Raw genomic sequence first — 17960 nt, forward strand, 5'->3', positions numbered from 1 at the left:
CGGTAGTGGCCCCGAAAATGTGGAATAATCTACCTCTCCACATTAGAAAGGCCCCAACTGTTACTCTTTTTAAATCTCATCTTAAAACACATTCGAAACTGCATGAGAGTTACCAATTCTTTTATCGAAATTTTCTTTTAATTTTCTTACCTGTTGTTGTTGTTAATGTCATTGTTTAATTGTTATTTTGTACAGCACTTTGGTCAGCTCCCTGTTGTTATTAAATGTGCTTTATAAATAAATAAATGAAATGAAATGAAAACTGTTATACTGTCTGTGCTGGGTTCAGTGCACCTTTTCAGTCTTTTAATAAGCTAACTATGCAAACTAGGCTGGCTAGCTTTGGCCATTATATCAGCAGCTCACTCTTTCGTCCGATTAATGTCGCATTTCACTTCAACAAGTGTTTCCCTTAAACCCAAAGTTTAGCCTTAAAAATGCTGGTCCACATACCGATGAATGACGTCATGTGGCTACATTCATTTCGGTGTGTATAAATGTTAATGAAAACTTTGTGCTAGTTTCCTTATAATTAATCAGCCAAATATTTAGTGCTTTATAAATGAAATATTTAGCTGATGTCATAAAGAAAAAAAGGCCAAAGAAAGTATCGCTTATCAAAGAAACAGAGAAAACACGTACCAGCGTATCGCTGCCAAATCTGTCGCTACTAAAGATTTGGGTAGTTTGATCAACTGATCAAGGGATAATCATTTTTTGCTTCATAGGAAATTGATAGCACGATGCAAATGAGGCTGTTTCTCATACTTGACTGCACAGCCAACAATAACAGTAACATGTGGGATGTGTGCTAAAGCTAAATTATGTTTCAGAAACACTGAGCCCATATTGGACCGTTCTTTCTATTTGAAGGTTATTATGTTGTGCATGCAGGTGTGTAACTGTGTGGCTAAGTGAATCAGCTGTAAGGTAATCCAAACAAATCCTCTCCCTCAGGTTACAACCTGATAAACACAGTGATTTGCTCAGAGGTTCATGAAAACGAAATTAGCAGAAAAAAAGTGATAAAGTTAAATATTTCTAAAAGGATAATCCACCAATACATCAAAGTGGCCAGATTTAATATCTTATTAAATTTCCATCTCCATTTATACCCCCCAATCCCGCCATAATTTTCATTAAGTAGTCAGGGGACGAAGACCACTAATGGAGTACGTGTCTTCTTTCTTTATGCAGTACCTCCCTCTATGCTGGTGTCCTTTATCCCCCTTTTCAGGTGGCGGAAGAAGAAACGGGAAACTTAAAACAACAACAGCGTCTGAACACTGAGGAATGTGTTACAACATCAAAAGACAGAAGTGACTGAAAACTCGCAGGCTCATTGATAATCTGTAATCGTTCCTGCAGACACACCCAGACAGGCAGCCAGACTCATAAAAACAGAGAGACACACAGAGCAGATTCATCTGATAAAACGCTCTCCTCTCTCTGCACTCGGTCTCTCCTGATAAAGAGGACTCAGCCAAGCCAGACAAATACAGACTACAATGGAGAGGCTAGCCTGCACACAGTGACCCTCTTGGTATTGCATGCATGGGGCCTCAGGGTGACTCAGTGCTTTTGTGCAGCCACACGAGACCCTCCATGCCAGAGTATGTAGAGTTTGATTTCTTGAAAAAGGTACTAATAAGGTGCAGTATGGCACATATTCACACCCATGAGAGTCTTAAATATCTCTCCATTGTGTATTATAAGCTGTTTTATCTGTTTCTGCTCCTTTTGTATGAAATGTTTTCCTTGTCAAAATGATTTGTTATCATGCTTGATGTGAGTCAGTGTTTGGACAAAAAGTTCGCACCCAAAACTGCCAAAAAACTTAATCCCACTAATTCCAATTAAGGCCCATCATCTCCATATTCACCCTGACATGGCATACTTCCTGTTTTAGTTTCCTGACCTTACTTGAAGTCATGACCAGTGTACTGAGAACATGGTTAATTAAACAGGTTGACTATGGAAAGTCTGTCTAATTCTATACATTCCCTAATAGGGCTGAAGTGACAAAGACGCATCTTTGACCCTATTCTGTATGGCACACCCATCACAAGCGCATGCTTGGGTGTGCATGTGCTCATGCCTGCCTTTGTGTGTGAGAATGGTGACAAGGCAGAGGACAGGGAGGATCATGCGCATTTCCAAGCGCCCTTTGCGGGATAAAATGGCCTCTGGATATGGAGATAAAAGGCTTCTCTTTATCGGGCATGCTGGGATGAGAAGCATAGAATAAGACTATACTGTAGATGAAACTCAATAGCTCTGTCTAGACAATAAGAAAGGCTTAACAACCACGTTCAGTGATGCATTAATGACTTAAGAGAAGTCCAATTTAATTCAGGCAAACAATAAGTTTTGACGACACATGGAATAATGTCTTTTTTTTCCTCCTTGTGAGAGGATGGACAGATTTTTCTGCTATGGTATCCGAGTTTGCAGCACACACAGCTAAAGTGGAAAACTAATCGATACAGCAGCCAGCAGGGAGGAGAGTCCTGTTCTTACTACATTTCACTGCAGCAAAAAGGAGCATTCTGAAAAAACTTAATCTATGCAGGGACGGGCAAACCTGAAGGGGCTCTGCAGGTTCATTAAGCCCCTTTCTCTGTGACAATAGAAAAGAACAATCGTTACACTGAAGCAACTGAACAAACTCTGTTCTGTGCTCTTCTATTCTGCTGACACAGTGTGTATACGATACGCACAGCACACTTTTGTGTCTCCTCCCCTTTTCTCCATTACGTCAATACAACCATAAAAACCTGAAACAACAAAGAGGGCCTGGTTGATAGGCTGAAATCACTCAACACCACTACAATATCCTGCCGCCCCTCACTCTGTGCTCTCCATCACAACATCCCCACCCGAGCCTCCCACCTTTCGTGTTGCACACGCACACAGGGGAAAAACAGAAAGGGGGAAGCTCTGTGCACATCAGCCCAGATGTGTGGCTCAAACACAAAGACCAATGATTTTCCCTTCAGGTGCTGGAAAAACACACACGGCAACTCTCCACAAAAACAACAGAGACCACGAGGGCATACAGGTCCTTATCTATATGCTTGACTGCATCCCTGAGCCTGTTGCAAGGGTCACAGGTCAGCATCAGCGAAAACTGCACAGTGCATTCCACTCTTGGCTTTATTTCCATCCAAGAGGCAAAGGTGCCAAAAACAGTTTGATTGCTCATAAAGCGCAGTGGGTTACTGATTAAAGAGCCAGTTTTTCTAAAATTCTTGAAGCTACTAAATAGAATCTCTCACACGTGTTTAGGCAGCATTCACCGATCTTTGCAATACACGCTACGCTACACACAATAGAGTCCAGCGTAGCTCAGACATGATACGTTTTCACCAAACAGAGCAGAAATCAATGCATAATTCCCACTTCAATCCAGGGGGGGACTGTAGGGGAATAATGAGATGAGGAGGGGCACGCTGAGCTGATGGTGTAGTGCACAGCTAAAAGATTGAAACACTACCATCTCATGAGATATTGATTCAGCCCTTCTGTCCATGTTTACTGCCTCTGCCAATGTAAAACAGGAGTCAAAAGAGGAGGTGGAAGGAGAAGCGAGAAAACCCTTTCTCCCCAGCTGCTGCTTTCTTGTTTGAGAACGTCAAACACACCAGAAATGTTAATAAATATTCAAGTTCTGCTAATCCTTTTAATCAATGTTCCTTTTTTCCTTCTACAGGGAGTGCAGAATTATTAGGCAAATGAGTATTTTGTCCACATCATCCTCTTCATGCACGTTGTCTTACTCCAAGCTGTATAGGCTCGAAAGCCTACTACCAATTAAGCATATTAGGTGATGTGCATCTCTGTAATGAGAAGGGGTGTGGTCTAATGACATCAACACCCTATATCAGGTGTGCATAATTATTAGGCAACTTCCTTTCCTTTGGCAAAATGGGTGAAAAGAAGGACTTGACAGGCTCAGAAAAGTCAAAAATAGTGAGATATCTTGCAGAGGGATGCAGCAGTCTCAAAATTGCAAAGCTTCTGAAGCGTGATCATCGAACAATCAAGCGTTTCATTCAAAATAGTCAACAGGGTCGCAAGAAGCGTGTGGAAAAGCCAAGGCGCAAAATAACTGCCCATGAACTGAGAAAAGTCAAGCGTGCAGCTGCCAAGATGCCACTTGCCACCAGTTTGGCCATATTTCAGAGCTGCAACATCACTGGAGTGCCCAAAAGCACAAGGTGTGCAATACTCAGAGACATGGCCAAGGTAAGAAAGGCTGAAAGACGACCACCACTGAACAAGACACACAAGCTGAAACGTCAAGACTGGGCCAAGAAATATCTCAAGACTGGTTTTTCTAAGGTTTTATGGACTGATGAAATGAGAGTGAGTCTTGATGGGCCAGATGGATGGGCCCGTGGCTGGATTGGTAAAGGGCAGAGAGCTCCAGTCCGACTCAGACGCCAGCAAGGTGGAGGTGGAGTACTGGTTTGGGCTGGTATCATCAAAGATGAGCTTGTGGGGCCTTTTCGGGTTGAGGATGGAGTCAAGCTCAACTCCCAGTCCTACTGCCAGTTTCTGGAAGACACCTTCTTCAAGCAGTGGTACAGGAAGAAGTCTGCATCCTTCAAGAAAAACATGATTTTCATGCAGGACAATGCTCCATCACACGCGTCCAAGTACTCCACAGCGTGGCTGGCAAGAAAGGGTATAAAAGAAGAAAAACTAATGACATGGCCTCCTTGTTCACCTGATCTGAACCCCATTGAGAACCTGTGGTCCATCATCAAATGTGAGATTTACAAGGAGGGAAAACAGTACACCTCTCTGAACAGTGTCTGGGAGGCTGTGGTTGCTGCTGCACGCAATGTTGATGGTGAACAGATCAAAACACTGATTTACTCCATTCATACAATCCCAACAGGGCACTTAGATCATCCAACCATAGGCTCCTAGCACAACCTAGGACTCGAATGAAGTCGAGAGGCGACCGGGCCTTTGCATCCGTGGCACCCAGACTCTGGAATAACCTCCCCGTTCATATTCGCACTGCCGAGTCTATCCAGTCTTTTAAATTACGTCTTAAAACTTATTTTTTTACTTTGGCTTTTGATTCTGTCTAGTTGGCTGTTTTAGCTTGTTGCGTTGTTACCTATTGTTTGTTGTCCTCTTCTATTGTTTGTTTTAACTGTCTCATGTGGGGCAGGGATAGCTCAGTAGGTAGAGAGTGGTGGCCCCATGATCGGAAGGTCGGGGTTCGATTCCCCTGAACAGCTACCCTGAGGTACCCCTGAGCAAGGTACCGTCCCTACACACTGCTCCCCGGGCGCCCAATGGCTGCCCACTGCTTCACTGAGTGAATGGGTTAAATGCAGAGAGGGATTTTCCCCACGGGGACCAATAAAGTACACTTTCTTTCTCATGTTTTTATTGACTGTGAAGGACTATGGTCAACACTATTGTTTTTAATATGTGCTATATAAATAAATTTTGATTTGATTTGATTTGAGAATCCATGGATGGCAGGCTTTTGAGTGTCCTTGCAAAGAAAGGTGGCTATATTGGTCGCTGATTTGTTTTTGTTTTGTTTTTGAACGTCAGAAATGTATGTTTGTGAATGTGGAGATGTTATGTTGGTTTCACTGGTAAAAATAAATAATTGAAATGGGTATATATTTGTTTTTGGTTAAGTTGCCTAATAATTATGCACAGTAATAGTCACCTGCACACACAGATATCCCCCTAAAATAGCTAAAACTAAAAACAAACTAAAAACTACTTCCAAAAACATTCAGCTTTGATATTAATGAGTTTTTTGGGTTCATTGAGAACATGGTTGTTGTTCAATAATAAAATTATTCCTCAAAAATACAACTTGCCTAATAATTCTGCACTCCCTGTATAGAGTGACAGTACTAATTAAAAAAAAGCCAGATGTGCACAGCAGGGAAAAAGTGACTCTTCATCTTGAATGTAGTCAGATTACACTGTTCCATGTCTGCTTAAGAAACAGCACATTTGAAACTTGGTGGTGGTTGGTCATTCTAAAAAAAGTTTATCTAAAGCAATTTCTCACACACGATCATTGACTAACAGCATATCACATTAAGTTGGGCAAATCCTTCAAGAAACTGTTTCAGTCATCTAATGTGGAGCTAGGACTCAACTGCAGAGGAGAGAGTGAGATATTTATTCAGTCTGATGTACAAGTTCATCCAAAGGCACACAAACAGAAACACACAAGGAAGGTCAGCCAGTGCTGCAACAAAGAATGTGGGGAACACAACAACATTTATACACAACAGGAAACAGGACACAGCATGAGACACAGGTGATGGTAATCAAAGACAATTAGACAGATGGGGGAAGTAAAACTAAACACAAGGCACCAGAGACAAGTAAGTACCAAAATAAACTAAATCTAAACTAAACAAGTACAATCTATAGTACAGTATTCCCCCTTTCCCTCCTCTTATTCTCATCCTTGATTTCTTTCCCTTCTCCCTCTTCAAATGCTTTTTAGAAATTGGGACATTCTCCGAGATGGCACACTGAGATCAATTTCCAGGTCACAGGCATGAAGATGGAGGAGAAAGGAGACGAGGCACAAATTATGGAAAGGAGACAATAAACTGTTTAATGACACATGTCCCTACCCAGATTCAAACTCGGGAAATTGCAGCTCAGTTTAGGTATCGTCCACTGCAAGCTACAGGAATCCATGCAAACACAAAGCTTGTGAATATTTAGAAATCACACGACACTTATAAAGCGCTTTGAGGTCAGGGTTAGCCCCGCCTACTATAGGTACAAATTAAGCAGGTGAGGAAGAGACACAAGGCGAAAGGATGAGGCAACAGTCATACAGTGTTCTTATACTGACTTCTATATTAATTAGATTCAGTGTTCCATGATGTTAAAAGAAAATGGATATAATACTGTTTTTGTATTTATCACACATACAGTTGATCATCTTTGATAACAGCCAATAGGATTTCAAAAGAAACACATATAATTATACAGTCCAGCTCTTTCTCATGCTTCTTTGAAAAAGACAGATAAACCTGTGCATTCTTGTTCAGTAAGCTTGCTCTTCTTCAGCTTCTTTCCTCTGGATACAATTTATGAATTAAGAAATCCTTAAATATCCAAAGATTCCAGTCATAGTGAAATCATTCACGTGATTGTGGACTATGTTTTTGAAGCCTTGGGTTCAGGTTTTTGCCATCCTTTTCATCTTCTTCCTCTTTTCTTTAAACCAGACTTGACCATATGCACAAACTGTAGAGCTGGGGAGGTATCAGCTAACACTAGCACTGGTTAGATAACAAGATGAATCCATAATTCACTGACATATTAGATGGTATGCTAACGTTGGCAGATGATAAACAGGCTGTATACAAAGCTGAACAGCCCGTCCAGTAGAACAAGATGGAGGCTGAAGACGAAGAAACTACGCCAACCTTTAGTGGCCACACCCCTTATAATGAAATACAACTTAAATAGACGTTTTACCGATTTGAATACAATTTAAACAGGGCTGCTATAAAATCCCCCCTTACAGGTGTCATGGACAGGAAAGCTATAAACAGCTGTGTGTTCAGACCAAATGTAAAGCAAAGTTTCACCTTGTGTACCTTTGAAAAATGCACTAGCTGGAGTATTTTTGGACCATTTTGCAACCTACATATTATCACCCCCCCATTAGCTTAACAGCCAGTAGACATAACTGATAACTGGAGTAATTTAACAGTAACACACTTTTATAACATGCGAGCAACTGCTAAAATCTCACTCATTGTCTCCTTTTTTGTTCTGTCTAAAAGTAAAGTGCACATCATACAAAAGACTTCCTTTCATTTCTGTTTGTTGCTGGCTGTGGGAGAATCTCAGCTGACTGTGGTTGTGCAACACAATGCAAACAAGTTGTTAAAATGTCTGATGATGAAGCTTAAACCTTACAGGAGAAGGAAGTGCAGGGCCCGGTCTTTTAGCATTACGTTCTACTTATCTGATTAGGAAATTCCACGTTGATCTGATGAATCGTGACTCAGCTTTTCTTTTTTGGTCTTTCAGATTACCATGTGAAGTCTTTGACACAGATCTCAGCTGGCATTTTTCATGGCCCAAAGCAGAGGGAACAAACTGACCTGTGAACTGCCTGTTCCCAACTTATCACAAATGTCATTTCTTCTGCAAGCTTCTGATCCGAAAGACCCAAAGATGACTTATGAAAGCAGCTGATATTGCTAACTTTTATTTCACATGCTTCCTCAGATCCAAGGTGTTCGAAACATGTCAAGCATTTTTATTCAACTAAACAAAATAAATAATTATATTATGAAATGATAGCAGAGCGATTCTCTTCCAATACTTCTTAAAGGTAAATTCAAGCTTTGCTGACAGCGTGAATCCCTAGAAAGCATATAACCTCACTAACATGATGGAACTTATTCTGCTCTGCAGTGGCATCCTCCTCCTTCTGCCTCCTACTATGTGTCCTTCCTGAGGTTGATCTGCCCAGAGATAGCGCTAACAAGCCAAAGCCACAGGGTAGTGATGTCTCTGTCACTGCTTAGGCAGCTATCCAGAGACATACAGTGCATACACACAGAGAAACAAGGAACGGCTGATTGGGTCGTGAGGCAAACACTGAGACGGGGAGGGAGAGACGGAGCTGGGTGAGGGAAACAATGTATAGGTAAACAGTGGACAAAAATAAAATAAAATATGTATTCAGTGCCAACACATGCTCTTGGACCCTGCAGATAGCAAAGAGATGCAATTGCAGTTATTTCTGAAGAAGCAAAAGTAGGATGAATACCACTGGAGCAACATCAATTTCTTACAAAGGACTGGGATCATCATCATCATCATCAAAAACAACAACAAAAAGCAAAAATGTCCAAAAAATACGTTTTTGTGCATGATTGTACACACAAAGACTGTTTGACTTATTTGCGTGGAGGATGCTGATGTGTCACGTCACATCATGACTTTCCATATCCAAGTCCTTGTGGTTCATTGCATAGCAGATACTCACACAGATACACACTTTTTGTAAAACAAGCCCAAATTAGTCCTGTGTTACAGTAGCTGAGGCACTTGTGTCTTGCATAGGTTTCTCCACGTGTTTAGTTTGTGAGCTGAATGTGCAGCACAAGCAGCGCTCTAACCAGCGTCTCCCCACCAGCTGGGACCTGGATTGAGGGCAAACAACCTGAGCACACGGGGAATACAGTGCTGCCGTATGTGTGCCTACAGAACGTATGCAAACGCAGTAGGAACATGCATGCAAATCTGGGCAGCTTGGACATACACACATGCAGACACAATGGCATATGATCTGTGTGGCATCTGGATAACAAATACACACTTCAGGCATTTGTTCTTTGTTTCTACAAGTATGATAAAGTAGCCTTTTGTCAGTTGTTGCTGAAAAATATAGAACAATGTAATACAAACAATACGACTGAAGAAAAACATTGTAATCTGAAACAAAAAAGGTGTCTACCTTTCGCTGTAATTATATATTCTATTCCACTTAATCCCAGAAGCAATTTCAGTTTCTATCTGGAATTTCTGCACCTTTTATTTTGCACCTCTCCCGAGTACGGGGAGAGCAGATGTGATGTTATTGAAGTGGCAGGTTTGCACTCTGCCATTTGGTCTCTTATTCATAGAAGTGTGCAGCAGACACACAGGATCCCAGAGGTGGGGTTTTTTCTGCTGAAGCAATATCACATACAGAAAATGTTGCCTCTGTCAAGCGAGAAGTCAATCATACAGGCAAGCAGATGTGAGCCGACCACAACACTGAGGAATGGTTGGTGGTTTTTTGCTGACCTGATGTTCTTTTTCAGTTAAAATCAAAGTTTTACTACAAATGTGAAAACTAAAAGGATGAATAATGTACGAGCAGCTGCCTACACTACTGCTTAAAAGCAGTTGACGTGCTTAATTTATTTTTTAGAGGTAGAGGCAACTTCCTCTAACAAAGTCAGTTCTTCCAGTATGCTTTAGTCTTATAATCGTCTCCCCTCTTAAAACACGGCCATGTCTTTATATTTCTTCTCCATTATCTTTTCTTTCTCAACATATTCTCACCATAGTCCATCATAATACCCATCCCTCTGTAATCCATAAGTGTGAGTTATCAGCTTGACACTGCTGAGCTGCTGGCTGTATCACGCTGTCTCCTCAGCTTTCTTGCTGTGCTGTTATCTGCACTAAGATCGTTCAGATTCTGCATGCGTGTCAAACCGAAATGTTAAGCTAAGCAGTGGAATAAAAGGGTACGAGGAACAAAGTATAAATACAATTAAGCATGCAAAATGTAATGTGATAAGTGATGCTTAATGTACTATGTGGATTCTTTTTTATTTGGCTATATTTGGTGAGCTAGTTGCACAAGAAAGAGTCACTGATGTGTAGGATGAATGTGGACTTTTAGAGGTTTATTTCAAATGGGCTACACGTGAACCAGAATCAAAATGATTCTTATGCGAAAAAGTGAAACAATAAAAAGAATAATTCAGAGAATTACTTTGACCAGGGCTGTTGGCTATCTTTGAAAGGTTTAGCTAACACCCTTAACATATCAAAAAGATCACCTGTAACACATGATGCATTCTGACAGTCCTCTATTATTTGCTTTCAGAAAAAATAAACAGGGTATTAAAAGTTTTCTTGTGACTCGATGACTTAAATGTTCGACCAAAGCAACTGATGTTCAAGTGATAATAGATGACTCCATGTAAATAATGACGGGGCCTATCTCGATGCCACGGACACTCACAAGCACTCACCGCACCAGTGTAACCAGCCTTCAACTCCTTCTTCCAATGGTCAGCAATTTCCATAGGCGACCTTGGACCAGGGAGCCCTGTCAGCATCTGCCTCTTGCAACATGTATGCACTGAGTAACTCGACACCCTGCAGTCATTAGCCAGGTCGACACCTACCTTAAAATATCTTGAATTTTAACGACATGTTTTGATGTGACTTTATCTCTTATAATTCAGACCAGTTGATTATTGAAGCACCATATGGCCTGCAGTGAAATACCCTCAAGAAACATCTAAGCAAAAAAAAAAAAAAAGGTCCTAAAAGAGTCCCTGAAATTCCCTAATGACTCTTCTTACTATGGAAAACAAAGAAACTTCCTGTTGTGGGAGCTGAAGTGGACTGTTACTGTGTGCTTGCAATTCCGACACTGTAATGCTCAGTGCTGCTCGATATACCCACTGCACAAACAGCATTTTACATTATAATTTATTCATAAAGCAATTTATTCATACAGTGTTGCACATTTTCCAGCTGGAGGATCTTCAATTGCATCATATTTAAGTTGCATTAAACTATTGCTCTTTTTGAAAGCCCTGATAAATTGCCGCCCCCACTCTGCCTCTGGGCGTCAAACAGGTTTATAGATACCCGCTGAGCGTCACTCAATTGAGGTGCAAGCGAGTCACACACCTGACTGCAGTGCTTTCCCCTCCCTACAGAATGAAAACAAATAAATAAATAGAATCACTGCCCCATCCTCTCCTCTTACCTCTTGTAACTGCTCCAACTCCTTCCTGAGGATCTCTTGTTCGGTCTCTAGCTCTGTATACTTCTGCTTCAGCGCCTGATTCTCCTCCAGGACAGCTAAACCGCACTCCGCAGCCCTGATCTTTTCCCGGTTCGCCTCGGCCAGTTCCTGGGCGAGCCGCTCCACCTCGGCCCGGTACTGATCCACCGATTCCCCGCATCCTGCACCAGCGGCCATCGCCCCTCTCTCGCGCTTTCGCTTCGACTAAAAGCTTTATGTCCCCCTGTCTGTCTGCGGTTCCCCCCGTCTCTCCACCGCAGAGGCAGATGAGCCAGATAGGCGGGCGGAGGCTGCGAGATGATGAATATCCGCCCCCCACCCCTCCTCTCCACTGAGAGCCAGCTGCAGACTGGAAACGAAGCACAAAGTAAAAACAACAACAACAAAAATAAATCTGTTTTAGTGCTTCAGTATTCTGAACAACATTCAACAGCTGATAAAAAAAAAACGAGCTTTAAATAAATGACAGAATAAAATCAGGTCAGTGGTGTCTTCTGTTTGACACACAGCAAAACTGAGAGCATCAATTTTGCTTATTCATGGGTGCAGGGGCGCCATCTGTCGGTTACTCTGGTGTATCGCTTCCCATCTGAGCGTGCGCAAACATGTAAATGTTACTGAGTAAACGGATGCCTTCTGCTTTTTAAATGTTTTAATGATTACATTACGTTTTCTTATGGAAATAAATAATAATAAATTCGTATATGAAAAAATTAAACCAAAAACTGGTGAATTTTGAAATCTTTATCAACCAGGTAGGTGCAATTTATAAGCTTTTATGTCATATAATCAGTTGTGGATTTTTATAATCTAATAAAAAGTTTAATCAAACTACTTGTATACATATAGTAAAGTCTCACTGCAGATATAACAGGAAACACTAAAATATATATATAATTTAGTGTTTAATATCACTCTCAGGTTGTGTTTATACCATAAAAGTTATTTGTGTCCATTACATTTAAAAAATTGTTTTTACTGACATCAATATGCTTTTTATACCAGACAGGGGTCCTGATGCAAGTTAGTGCCTTAGTGAAAGAAGTTTTTCTTACAGTTGCAAAGACTGCGATATATTTAAGGTGAAAGGAAAATGGTGTACAACCCTGTATTGGGTAATCTCTTCCTGTGTTGATTCCTTTATGGCACTCGTGGCCAGTAAAGTCTCCGAACTATATGGAAAAGATCTTACTCTCAAAGTAAGCAGGTACAGCTAATCTATGTGGATCCTTTCTAACTGAGACAATAAAAGTTTAATGGAAGAATAGTGACAAAGTATAAAATAATAAATTAAGATCAAATGTGAACAATAAACTAACATTCGATGTAAAACATTGCAACAGCTATTTGGCATAAGATAACCTGTCTGGTATCAGTAACTAAGGTTTCCCAGGAATTATTTCAGCCTTTTAGGAAATGTAAGGTGCCAGTTTGGAATTACAATAACAAAATCCAATAAAAGTACGATTATGAGGTTCTCAAGGTTGTTGTTTTTTCTCTTTCCAACAACTATTTTTGTCCTCTTACTGTAATCCCTCCCATTCAGCCACCAGTGTGGTTTATCTTACAGCAAACACATGCAATAAAGTAAGATAAGGCCAGGGTGAAAAGTTTAGCCATACTCAGAGCCCTGTTAAATGTAATCAGTTATGACCCTGTCAAGTAAATTATTGAACTGATAGCGAAGGCGACGGACGCTGTGTTATCTCTCTTATAATTGGTAATTATTTGGGAACTGGCCTATGTAACACTTCTCAGAAAAACCTGGAATTGTCGCACGCAGCAGGTTTCAAGGTGACTGGTGAGCACAAGTCATTAAAGGAAGGCCACGAACAATACTTAATATAAATATGTAACATTTGCTCGGCAAAGGAACAAGAATGAATCAAAACTTTTCACTCTTTAAGTTCGCCTAGAACACAATTATTTATATAGCTCTATAGCCCCAATATACAGTAATGATTCACCCTGTATTTCTCCTTTGATCCCACATGTTGTCTAAATCTGACCTGCCAATAACCTCAAGTTACAAGCCCAAATTAAGATAAGGAGAGGTTGTCAGAAAGTCAAACAGATGAACAGGTCATGGCAAAGCTGTATCTTATCTGTGACAAGGAAAAATCATGTCATGAAAAAAAACACAGCCAAATGCTTTGCTGCACAGTAACAGTGACACGGCTCTCTCTACCAAGAAGTATATCACGGTACAGGACGCCCTCAAACCTTGATCTGTACAAATACATCAGTACAGACTAATCACGAGGACTTTTATTTCGAAGAAAGACATCAGAACGTTTGAAGCAATCAGCTTTATTGAGATAAAGAAAAAGATCAGTGCCTTTATTTCAGCTTCACACAGTGTGACACATTAAAAGCAAAATATACGGCTACAGTATTTTACAGATTCGTGTTTACGTTTGAGCATCATCTCAAACTTTTTTCTTTGCCTCGTGTAATTAAAAACAATGAAAAAAAAAGTGTTGTGCAGAATTGGTGAAGGTGCTATCGTTCTGTTCCCAGCATGTCAACATAGAGAGTCCTGTGACCAGGAGAATGTGCGGCGGTCAGCACAACCGGTGTTGTTGATGAGCTGAAATACAGCCTTGCTTGAAGAGGTTTTGGTAAACAGCAGGGCAGGCAGCACATTGCTTGCAGCTGGGGCTTCTGTGAGAGCAGAGAAAGATGTTTATCTCACAGGAATAACCAAGATATTCTACTTATGAACCTCATCAATGGCTCAGTTACTAAGAAAGTCACGCTGTATTCAAAGACTTTATAATATCATAAACATTTTATTGTTTAAATATGTCTAAGCTGTGTGCTTTATTTCTTAATTGTAAAGAGCTTCGAGCTGCGTTGGGAATATGAGGGAAGCCTCATAACAGAACATGTGAGAATAATAAATACACATTTTACAAAAATATATGTCAAATTACCTCATAATAAAGCCGGTGAAGATTGGTCGAAAGTAAGCGCTGCCTGCTGATCAGCTCTATGTCTCTGAGTGTTTCAACCTTCCTCCATTTGGCCCTGCGGTTTTGGAACCAAATCTGAACAACACACACAATGACCATTTATTTAGAACAATTAACTAAACTTCAATAATAGTAATACAAGCATGAAGAAATGTTAATGCAGTTAATTTACCTACAATGAACCAGTTCACAATAAAAGTCTCGGGGTATTTTGCATTGTAATAAAAACGCCTGCATCACATCTAAAACTAACAATGATTCAAAACATTTTTATAAAAACCCCTAAACAGTGTTGCAGTTTGGAGCTAATGATTTTAAATGTGTGCTCCTATCCCGTCTCACCTTATCATTAATCATTTGAGGTTTTGGCTTGTGCAAGAATTCTGTCCAAAGACCATTATTGTCTCTGCACTAATGTGCAAAGACACACAGTTACTGGGATTAGGTTAACTGATGAGTCGCCCACAGGTGTGACTGTGAGTGCCGATGGTCGTGTCCAAATTCATGGGCTGCATCCTCCTGAGGACCCGGGCTTCGCGGTCTACGTGGGCCAGGTCCTCAGAAGGTCGGGTAGGCCGGAAGTAAACGGCTGGGGAAATTGGACGGTCTAGCCTTCTGATTAGCGTCACCGCTGTCTCAGCCGTCTGCTCCTTGCTATCTAAAATATAACAGGACACTGGCGTAAATTCTCGACTGTCTCATACTTCTGTTTAATCAGTTTTCTATTTGACGTTTAGTCAGCTGTGTAAAAACCAAGGAGGAACCCACCCGGGGGATTAATAAAGTTTTATTTTATCTAATTTAACAACTTTAATCTCAGCCAAGCCGATTTACTCACGAACAAACAAAACACTGAAAAAAGCCCAACAGTAACATTTTTAGGTTGTCTAAGTGACTTATATATTACGTTTAACCCGAGTAGCGAAAGTCCGCGGTGATGTGAAAATGATGTGCCGGGAGTTGTGCCGTTCTCGGCCGCATCAGTAACCCTCGAGCTCCCAGCTAGCTATCGAGCTGGTGGGTGGCAGACGTCTCCGAAAACGTCGAAGCATTTTTGCAAATATGCGATATCTTGGTAAACCGAGCAGATATTTGATGTTTACACAGCTACTTTCTCGCCTGAAAATGTGTTAAAAGTTTATTTTGTGACCCAGAAAGATTAGTAAGAGTAATTTTAAAACTTAGTAGCGGCCGCCATTGCTGGAAACTGGAGTCCTTCAACTTCGGGGAAAAGAGGGCGCATTTGTCGGCTGTATTCGAGGGAGTCTACAAATTTGAACAGCCTTCGGCGCGTCGCTGTGACGTAATCGGTCTACAAATGCGGCCTCTGGAGGATGCAGCCCATGAATTTGGACCTGGGTGTACATCGCCTTTCACCCTGAAACACCTGGGACAGGCTCCAGCCACCCCGCGACCCTGATAAGGATAAGCTGAAGAGAATGGATGGATGGACTCGTTAGTGCAATCAGTCAGACAGTTGGAGTGTTTGGAGCTTGCTGATTTGATCAAATGGAAATAAAGTAGTGACTGATACCAACGTAGCACCAATAATAATATTACTCTGTTTATGTGGCCAGTATTAAAAATCTCACTATTTTAAGTTGAAAATAAAACCAAACCAAACAACATGTATCCCACCTGTATTCGGCTCTCTGTCAGCTGCAGGCGAGAGGCTAACTGGTCTCTGGTGCTAATATCTGGATAATGGGTTTGCTGGAAAACCTTCTCGAGCTCCTGCACCTGGAATGGTGTAAAAGTGACCCTGGTTTGCCTCTTTCTTCTTTGACCTGTGAGCAGACAGTTTGAAACATATGATAGTAAAGAAGTGGTTCAATTTCAAACTGATTCATTCTTGAATCATCCTTTTAATCGATTTTTCTACTCATATATAAATGTATTACGCACTCTTGCAGTCTCCTGCAGCTTTTGGAGCCTCTTCATGTAGTCCCATATTCTGAGTTTCTATTGACAGAGTAAAAATTTCAACATCAAAAGGAGAACACACATGTTCTGACAATATTTGAACCAATATTTTTTACAGTAAGGCTAAAAAACATACCTGTACATGGATGCTGGTTATATACTTGGCTGTTTTCTCTGATGACAGACCAGTTCCGATGTACTTCATTCTCTTTTCTGACACATGAGGGCCTTTTCAGAATTTCTTCAATTGAATGCAGTATTTTATTCCTCGGCTGAGATTCCATTCCTTTATCTATTTGGGATAACTCTTTTTTTGAGTCTCCTCTCTTCCATATTTCCATCATTTTATCGCCTACCGTCAGCTCATCTGTCATTATATGTTCCTTTTATAGTCAGTTCTTGGTCACCAGTATAAAAGATACAAAATATTCCTTGTGCTCTGTCAGGCTCTTTCAGTAAAAACAAAATGAATAGAAATAGAATAGAAATCTCTTGATGTCTGACTTCTTCTGTCTGGGATCTTTGTTACACTCAATGCTTTACAAGGTGAGAACACATGAGTGTCCTCCCACTGCTATGAGCAAGTGTTTGACCTGCGTCACATGATCATAAAGAGGAGGAGCTACTGCATTATGCCACAGCATACTTTTGAAAAAGAAATACTGCATTCAGCATCCAGCATTCAAAGTTTTAATCTTTCATATATAAGCTATTAATTTAAGGTGTGTGCTCAATTAATTCTCCAGATAATGGCATCTGGTTGTTATCACGATGTTATCACGATAGAACTGAGTAGTTCAGTTTGCTCTGAGTCTTTATTTCCTTCAGCAGAATCAGCAGGACACCAGGTTCCTGTTTTGTAGGATAGATTTGTACTCTAAATCTGCAGCTTGATTATCACCTTGATAAAATTTCACCATAAACAAATTTAAAATCATTGCTTCTCTTTCTTATCGCCTGATTTATTGCACAGGTAATCTTTATCACCTTGGCCTCTGTATGCACTCTGACACTTTAGTTCAACTAAAAAAAAAAAGCACTGAGCTGCAGAGTGTAGGAGAAAGTGGTCTGTCTCCATCTAGTGGTACCGGCCTCTCAGTGAACCTGCTTGTAATTCTCTGAATATAATAATGAACCCTCATGAACAGCATGAACCCTCTGAGCTTGGGGGGCTGAAGGTAAGCAATGCACATGTTTAAATACTTTATATTAACTCATTAACCACTTATGAGTCACAAAATGTGACGCACATGTGCCTCTTGTGATCTCTAGGTAATCCGGTATGCACCATTCCAAGTCAGAGCTAAGTAGGGCTGATAAAGACACGAACACAATACATCATATCCAAGAGAAGCTAATCAATTATAGCAAGCTCACACTTAATCGAAGGTATGGTGAGAAAACTATAAGGAGTAACAACATGCGCTTTCTTACCGGCAAACTCCGGTAAGTTCAAACCAAACTGCACGGCTCGTAAAACTATG

The 17960-nt window shown here is 40.8% G+C and overlaps 2 protein-coding genes across 5 annotated transcripts in view; both read right to left on the reverse strand.

The window, feature by feature from the left end:
- The window catches only part of bicd1a (bicaudal D homolog 1a), a 31550-nt gene extending 19675 nt beyond the window's left edge, over positions 1–11875 (reverse strand). For 2 of the 4 annotated variants that reach the window (XM_085281566.1, XM_085281565.1), the window contains exon 1: positions 11540–11874. In XM_085281566.1, coding sequence (XP_085137692.1) covers positions 11540–11755 — 216 coding nt within the window. In that variant the 5' untranslated portion in view covers positions 11756–11874. Of the gene's footprint in view, positions 1–11539 lie in introns of all 4 variants that reach the window. The other 2 variants (XR_014893277.1, XM_085281567.1) reach the window with 2 other exon arrangements.
- Positions 11876–13885: 2010 nt separating this feature from the next.
- Positions 13886–17036, reverse strand: LOC146569353 (uncharacterized). Its single transcript, XM_085281075.1, has 5 exons — positions 16613–17036; positions 16459–16515; positions 16192–16340; positions 14515–14628; positions 13886–14242 (listed from the first exon to the last, which is right to left on the reverse strand). Exons 1-5 carry the CDS (start codon positions 16848–16850, stop codon positions 14081–14083), a joined length of 720 nt encoding a protein of 239 aa, XP_085137201.1. The 5' UTR covers positions 16851–17036; the 3' UTR covers positions 13886–14080.
- Positions 17037–17960: the final 924 nt, after the last annotated feature.

Source organism: Mchenga conophoros, linkage group LG7 (assembly GCF_057382185.1).
Source record: "Mchenga conophoros isolate Kocher_MC1m ecotype Shallow Benthic linkage group LG7, M_conophoros_male_GT1.1, whole genome shotgun sequence".
Lineage (NCBI taxonomy): Eukaryota > Metazoa > Chordata > Actinopteri > Cichliformes > Cichlidae > Mchenga > Mchenga conophoros.